We start from the raw sequence: 8,417 nt of genomic DNA on the forward strand, positions 1-8,417 counted from the left end.
TGCCCTGCCGGGACGGCGCGGACCCCGGCCCGCCGGCCGCCGAGCTCCTCGGGGAGGTGGACCGCACGGAATTCGAACAGTACCTGCACTTCGTGTGCAAGCCCGAGCTGGGTCTGCCCTACCAGGGCCACGACGCCGGCGTGGGTCTCCCGGACAGCCACGGGGCGCTGTCCTCCGTGGTGTCCGACGCCAGCTCCGCGGTATATTACTGCAACTACCCCGACGTCTGACAGCTCCCGGCCCGCCCCGGCCCGCAGGCCAGAAGCCCAGTGTTACACACTTCCTGGAAAAGCTAAGGACATCCTTCTCCTCCTGTTGTTTCGTTTTGTTTTTAAGTTGCCTTAGCACATAATTTATGGTAATTTATTTTGTCTACCACTTGAACAGTTGGGGGTTGTGTGAGGTTTTGTTTAAAATATATTCAGGGACTTACTCCCCATCGCGTTGTCAAAACCCCTTTTCCAGTTTCAAATCAGCCGGTTCTTCATGTGTCCATTTCTTTACATTTCTTGCTCCGTTTCCTGGAAATTTATTGATCAAAGAAATTGTGTCCTGGGTGTGTTTTTTAAAAACGTATTTTAAAAAATAAAATCTGGAAGTTTGCTCTGTCACTCCAACCTTGCCCTGCGTCACACGAGCCTTTCAGAAACCCATTTTAAGGTCAGTGGTACAATTAGAAGCAGGTAAAGCTAAAGTTTGCATTTTCTCATAATAAAGAACCTACTTGCAAGAAGAAGCTGTAAAAATGAACGTTAAGCTGTGCAAGTTTGATGTAACTGTTTTTTCTATAAAAAGTTCATGGGATGATCCTAACTTTACATACTTAAGTGATCTTGGTCTCCGAAAAGTTAAGTTTTCTAATTCTAGTATATCACCTTAAGCATGGCCTGAGGCGTTTTAATTTTTGTGTTAGCTTTTGTTTTTCTTCATGTACCAGGAATCGAACTCACGACCTTGCACTTGCCAGGCAGGCGCTTTGCCACTGAGCTGAATCCCCAGCCCCTTTCTTGTTCCTAATTCTAGTTAAGTCAACCTTGAGCCCTGCCTCCAGAAACTTGTTATTTCACTTTTTTTTTCAATTCCACCAATCTCCATACCGTCCTCCCACGCAGCTTGCCTTTAATCCTTCCTTTTTTACACTCTAGAAGTGCGGAGCGGGTGAGTTAATAAAGGGAGTCACGGGAACACAACAGTTTGCATTGTAACTTCTAATGAACTTTAGCGTCTAATTTCAGTAGCTTATTTTGCTGAGTATTAGTGGATGATGGGATTTCCTGGCACCTGAGGTTCCTAAACTTGCGGGAGAATCTGCCTGAGTTTCGTGTAGTACGCTTTACAGATGTGACTGAAACTACAGCCCCAGCAAGATCACGGGCACGCCTTGTCAGGACGCTCTGCGTGGCGGGGCTGTAAGTACAGCAGTCCCTGCGATCTGCAGTGCTAATGCGGTGGCATTTTTCACACACTTACAGATTGAGACGTAAGTGGGAACGGATGGCTTGTATTGGGTATTTCCTGTGCCAGGTGTTTCCTCGGTGCCATTCTGTACAGGTTGAGCCCCAACAGCCCCAAGCCTACAAGCTCCTGTGCTGCTCGTCCCGTGTTACAGGTGATAGGAGACAACCGACCCTTCCAGTCCTGTTACACGCGGAAGGTCGGGGCGGTGCAAACTCTCGTCTTCCCCCTAGGTGTTGACATCTGCGACTGAACCTAGGGCCTCAGGACAGCTGCTGAGTGGCTGAAACACACCCCTAAGCTCCCCACAGCTTCCCGACATGTTTGTTTTCCTTTGTGCCTGGTTACATCTGCAGGCGTGGGAGAATTCTCATCATTCTAGGTAGTGAGAAACTAATTCTCCAATCTGGTACGTGTGATAGAGAAAAGGAGCTGGAGACGCATTGAAATGCTTCGGCTCAGAGCAGACTGGCTCCTTGGGAGTCTCTTGAGAAGTGGGAGGAACATTTTCTGGAATGGGTTCCTGGACACTAGGAATGTCGATGTTGTCAGGGATGAAAAGTTAAGTGTTTTGAGAAACACAACAGAGACTGACTTAGTAGTTTTAAATTTATGAAGGTCAGCCCAGGGTTATTATCTAATCCAACTACCTCTCAGTTATTGTTCTACCTTTTCCCGTGTTTCTTCTCCCTCTGTCTCCAGCGAGGTTGCTCCTGCATCATGCCTGTTGGTCTGGTGGTCTAGTACGCTGAGGGGCCTCACCTTGTCAGGTCCAAGGCCACAGGCTCAGCTCACAGGACTTGTTTTTTTTTTTTGGTACCGGGAATGGAACTCATGACCTTGAGCTTGCCAGGCAGGCGCTGTGCCGCTGAGCTAAATCCCCAGCCCCTAGGTTGCAGGACTTTGTAGGGGTTTTAGTGGCTGTGCTCCAGGAGTCTCACCTGTGCCCTCAGTTGCTATTTCTTAATGACACTAAGAAAATAGGGAAGGGAGGAGAGGAGAAAATAAGGCAGAGTGCTCGGAGATGCCGGGATTAAACCCGCTGCATGCTAGGCGACATCCCCAGCTCCAGTTACATTCTTTGAGAGGTGGGTCTGACAATGTAGTGCAGGCTGACTTTGCGCTTACTGTGTGTCCGAGGCTGCCTTGGGAATCAGTGATCCTCTTGCCTCAGCCTCCCAAGTGCTGGGATTTCACACGTACACCACTACATCCGGCGTTCAAATTACTGTATATTCTTAACTATTCACCAGGTACAGGAGCAGAATAAGAAAAAGAAAAAGCAGTCAAAACCCCAATGCATTTATCTGGTTGGCGGGTCATTCCTTCTCCCATCTTAGAGTAAGAGAATCAAGCCAGTTCTTTTTCTTTCCTCACGTGCTTACTTACCAGCTACTGATTGTTATGTTTTTTAAATATCTATCTCATTTTTTTTACTCCTTTGCTTTGGAAACAAACATATAAAGGATAAGTTGCTTTCCCCCAACCTTTACTTCTGAGAGTGTATTTTAGAGGTAGGAGTCAGGCATTTAAATACTGAGGGTTGAACCCAGGGGCACCATTGAGCTGGATCTCCACCCCTCTTTCGTTTTCATTTCCAGAGTCTTGCTAAGTTGCCAGGCCGGCTTTAAACCGAACCTCTTGCTTTAACCTCCCAAGTAGCGGGGATTCTGGCTGCATGCCCTTTGGCCTGCTCGTTTTGTTGAGTTCTAAGCGTCATGAGATGTTCTGCGTATTTAAACTCACTGCAAGATGACAGTGTGGAGGTAAGGAGTCCTCCTCTCAGGAACGTGTGCAAATGCACATACACTTCAGGTTTTTGATAGGATCCCTTAGGTTTATGCTATGACCCTTGTGTTTATACCCTTTATCACCATCCAAGGATTGTAGGAATCCAAAGCCCTGATGATAGAGGTTTGTTGGGAAGGATGACAACCAAGCATCAAAGCAAAAAGGCAGTTTTCTGTCTTTGAAAATAAAAAATGACACCTCGAGAAGTTTTCCCATATCGAGTTCTCCTTCCTTGTGGCATGTGTCCAAAGGCGTGGGGAATAGGATGGTCTTCTTGCAATTGTAAAAGAAACCCATCATGTGCTGCCAGGATGGAAATGCGATCTTTGTGTAGCTGCGGTGGTGGTAGCTGTCTCCAAGCTGGCCCCAGTGAGCCCTCCTCAGGAGTTTTCATTCCCGTATAATCCGCTCCCACATTTAATCTGAGTGTTACCTCCTCCCAGTAGAACGTGGCAGAAGTGAGGCTGTGCCAGTTCCTGGACCAACTTGTGGGACGGTGTGGTGGATTTTGTCTTGTACTTCTGGGAGTCCTGAGAGACTAAAATGTCCACTTAGCAGTTACTAAAGATGTGCGGCTACAGGAAGATGGACAGGAGGGCCCGGCACACCCCCTGCCTCCCCTGCAGCTCACCCTGCCTGCCACCATCTGATCCGAGCCCAAGAAATTCGCTAGGGGTGTAGCGCAGGGGGAAGTGCTGGCCTAGGATGCTCAAAGCCCCAGGTTCAATCTCCAGCGGCACCAAAATAAAAACACTCAGAGATGCCCAGAGCATCCACAGGCAGAGGAACCTTTCTTTAAAGAGTGTGTGTGTGTGGGGGGGCAGTGGGAAGGTTATTACATGCCACTAAATTTGATGGTACTTTAATATGTAGCAACAGATTACTGCCAGGGTTGTTATCCTTAAAGCCTTTCTCATTTTTAGCATACGAATGGGGGGCGGGGTTGGCAAAACCAGGGAAAAAGCCATCACAGACATCACTGCTGTGAAGGACAGAAAGTACATCTTGGATCCAGGTTGCAAGACTCAGTGATGTCTCAAAATAGATGAGATGAGACCATTGTTTTTGCAAGTAGACTCAGAAAGGACCCGGGTACCTAGTAGGTGGTGAGGAGCTCACCCAGGGCCTATCCGTGCTAATTGTGCTGTGCGTACTGACTGTGCATACACCCCCAGCTTCCAGCTAGCTATGAAAAAAATGCATGGAGTTTGCCTCAGATTCTTAGCGTTTTACTTGAGAAACAAATACTTAAAAAGAATACTCTGCTCCTCCTCCGCCTCTACTTCTGAACTACTGTGGAAGTGTGCCAGGAAGGAGGAACATCCAGCCAGGCCTGCATAGAATCCACACGCTTCTGAGAGCAGCAGGGAAGGGGGCAGTCTTCCCCCAGGAGACACCGACAGGTTTCTGTTAAAGCTTCCACGTGGGTCCGATAAACTGGAGATGCATGTGTACCTTTCACAAGTAGCTAGGAGATGCTGGTGCAGCGAATATTTCACTGACCGTCCTTATCTCAGAAGATTCCTGTATCTTAGGTCAACCATGAGCGACCATCTCCACCGCTGGGTCTCCCCACCGTGAGATCAGATTGCTGCCCCTGTAGTCTGACTCACTGCAGGAGACACCAGCGCGTTCTGGAAGACATCGCCACAGCCCGACATTCTCGTAGGTCTCCTTTCATTTTGTTCTTAATACGCAGACTTGGGCCTGCCACACGCAGCTCACCCTTCCCTTGCCGCCCAAATCGATTCTTCCTGCTTTACAAGGTGCTTCCTTCTGGGTCCATAATATTCACCGGAGGAAAAATGGTGTTGCTGTCCTTCCCAGACCCCACCTGGAGTAGGATGAGGGCTGCTCATTCGGGGTAAGTTCCTTCCTACTGGAGGAGCCTATGACCAGTTGAATACTGTGTTTCATAGGTCTTCTGGCCCAGGGTCCAGCTGCATCTCCTCCTTAATTTCTCACTATAAACCTCTTACCCTCTCTGTCTCTCCCTCCTTACCTCCCTCTCTCCCTTTCCTTTTTCTCTTCCTCTTCCCCTCCCTCCCTCCCTTCCTTCTTTCCTTCCTTCCTTCCTTCCTTCCTTCCTTCCTTCCTTCCTTCCTTCCTTCCTTCCTTCCTTCCTTCCTTCTTTCTATGGTACTGGGGATTGAATTTAGGGCCTAGCACTAAATTATATCCCTGCCCTTTAAAATTCTGAGATAGGATTTCCCTAAGGCTGGCCTGGAGCTTGTGACCCTCTTGCCTCAGGATAAATGTAATTATTATGTACTACAAACATGTACTAATAAAAAAAAGCCAGACATGGTGATACACACCTGTGATCCCGGCACTTGAGAGGCTGAGGCAGGAGGATCTCCATGAGTTTGAGGCCAGCCTGAACTGCACAATGAGAGCCCGTGTCAACATAAAGAAAGAAAAATGGAAAGAAAGTTCTTTATAGCTTCAAGCAAGTTGACTAAATAAGAGGAAAAAAATTTAAAAATCTCATTATTCTTCTTGAAGTAATTTTGGCTTTAGGGGTTGTATTTCTATTTTAAAGTCTTAAACATTTTGCCAGAGTTAATTCCATAACAAGTATTCCCCACCAAAATTGATACTGCTGGTAAAGATTATTTTGTTAAGGTATTCTCTGTGTGGAGGTTCAGACAAGAATGAGGAGTGGTTAGCCCCTCCTCCTGGGAGTCAGGGCCTTCTCATAAATCTGAGAGCTCATAGAGGAAGGCCAGTCTACCCAATTTCTCTGGCTACCAGGAGCGCTCTGAGGGAGGGAATTTATCATTTACATTTTGCATCCCTGAGCTGGTCAGTGCTCAGAAAGCAGATCAAACAGCCTATCCTGTTGTTGGTCCCTCAGCTTTCCACTGGGGCATCCTGGGGAATTCAGCAGTGTCTGCTTTGTCTGTTGTTTCTATTTAAGCAGTCACCCACTGCTATAATCTTTTTCTGTCAAATGATGTTGGGACATAAACAATTAGCAACGCAAGATGATAAGCTATTGGAGCGAAGAGGAAAGAGTGGTGGGTGGCAGCGTCCTGAAAGAAGAAAAATCTCTGCATTTTTAATCAGAGCTTCTCCTCACCCAGCAGCTTAGTTTTGTGAGTTTGGAGAAGTCACTGACCTTTTGTGAACTCTGACCAGCGCGTCTGTTGAAAAAAGTGATAATGACAAAAGCTCTTTGGATAATGATAAAAGCCCCACTGGATTGTTGCAGGCATCCAAAGTGATTACGCCAAAGAGAATGTGCTCCTGCACATAAGGTGTCTCCTTCGGTCCCTCCTTCTCTGTCTTCTGATTTCACGTATCTCTCTACCTATCTGAGGCCAACTAGGAGGGATTTAATTTCGTTCTTCCATTGGGAAAACAAGGACAACTGACCTCCTGCGGGTGTTTTGCTTAGTGGAATCAGGCTTTTATAGCCTTATAGGACTGTCCGCCTTTGCTGGAGACAGATCATAGTTACTTTGAACTTTGGACAGCTTGGCCTCTTTGATTATAGAATGAGAACAAAAATAACTGTCACCTGAAGAATTTGTGTGGAATTTCCAGATATCTATAAACGTGCATTCTGAGTTGAAATCTCAAGGTGAACAGCTCGAAGGGGATATTGGATGCGACACAAACTACCAAGAGAAGCCGCCGCGCTCCCCAGGAGTCCCGTTTCTAAAGCGCTGAGTGGTTCCAAGTTCCAAGTCATTTCTTTTCAATAACCGAGCACTCAGAATCAGGGAGAGCGAATGGACAGTGAAATGAGGGAGTGAACAAATTAAGAAATAGACCCTGCTTTCCAGCACTTCTAAGCAATGCTGAAACCTGATATTTAGTTTCTAAACCGCGAAGCATTCAAAAGTTGTTTCCCCAAGGAAATGTGGACGGGCTGAGGAGAAAATTGAGACACTGGAAAAAACGAAGACACAGTCTTACTGTGGTTCCTTATATAGCAGAGTCTTCTTTCCTTTTTAGAACTCAGAATGTGTCGCGCATTGGAATACAATGGCAGGTGGGGATTTCAGGTGCACACACGCATTCCAGGAACGTTACACTGAAAGGACTCACTGAGATTACAGGATGAGGTAACAGAAAATAAAAATTCAGGTTTGTAGTTTCAGTAAAGAGAGTGTGGGTATGGAAACGATATTCTTTATTCACTCATTTAAAAATAATTTAGATGAGGAACACGCTTGAAAAACTTCAGGCTCCATTACAGATTAGCTTAAGCGTTGAGGAAGGTTCTATTCCAGGGTCAGTTCCGGCGTGTCAAAATCAATCTTTTTTTTTTTTTTTAACCTATTGGATGTCACCTACATTAATAATTCTGCTCATCCGGCAGTTAATTAATTACTACGCTAATTCTAGGTTTTAGATATTTACTTCCTGCTATGGAAACTAACAGCTTCCCACCCTCCTCTATCCTGCGAATGTGGCTATACCTTATTTCTGTTTCTTCTATGGATTAACACTGCTTTTCAAAGCATCAGGGTTGCACACTCCTTTTCTGGTACCATCGCACAAGAGGGGACGCTTCCGTTCCCACCTGGGAAGGTGAGGACGCGGTTGCCTCCCACCCCTCCCTCTTCTGCGAAGGTGGGTATTTTTTAAAAATACATTTGCGTGTGCTCGCTTCGGCAGCACATATACTAAAATACATTTGCGTGGGGTGAGGGCAGCAGGCAGAACATTGAATTCATGCATTGTATGAAAACAGTTTTGAGGGGGTATTGGGGCTCGAACCCAAGAACTTTCCACTGACCTACATACCCAACTTTTTAAATTAAAAAACAATTTTAAAAAATGGAGGCCGGATCTCGCTAAATCACCAGATTGCCAAGGCTGGACTCGAACTTGCAGTTCTCCTTCCGCAACCTTCCGTGTGCTGGAATTACAGGCACACGCCACCAAGCCCCGCTGAAAAGTACCTTTCACAGTATTTCAGTCAATCCCAGAAAATCAGGCCCTCTCACCTCGCTGGCTGAATTTCTTCACACTTCATAAACTCCACTAGGAAAGCTAACTAGTTTCCCCAAACCTCTGCACAAAGAAAACGATGAGACAGTGTAAAAGCGGCAAGCCCTGGGCTCGTCCCCGCACCTCCCGCCTTCGGGTGCCCGGCCCGCTGCTGCGACCGCCCCGGCCGCGGCGCCCAGGGCCGAGCGCTAGAGGCGCTGGAGGCG

At 46.9% G+C, this 8,417-nt stretch overlaps 1 protein-coding gene across 1 annotated transcript; it reads left to right on the top strand.

The window, feature by feature from the left end:
* On the top strand, positions 1-617 carry Sox17 (SRY (sex determining region Y)-box 17; the record flags this gene model as incomplete). Its single annotated transcript, XM_013520252.1, is given in 1 exon segment — positions 1-617. A coding segment is annotated over 1 exon segment (230 nt), but the record flags the coding sequence as incomplete, so codon positions are not given.
* Between the last annotated feature and the right edge of the window lie 7,800 nt (positions 618-8,417).

Source organism: Chinchilla lanigera, unplaced genomic scaffold (genome assembly GCF_000276665.1).
Source record: "Chinchilla lanigera isolate Chin_1 unplaced genomic scaffold, ChiLan1.0 scaffold00053, whole genome shotgun sequence".
Taxonomy (NCBI): Eukaryota; Metazoa; Chordata; class Mammalia; order Rodentia; family Chinchillidae; genus Chinchilla; species Chinchilla lanigera.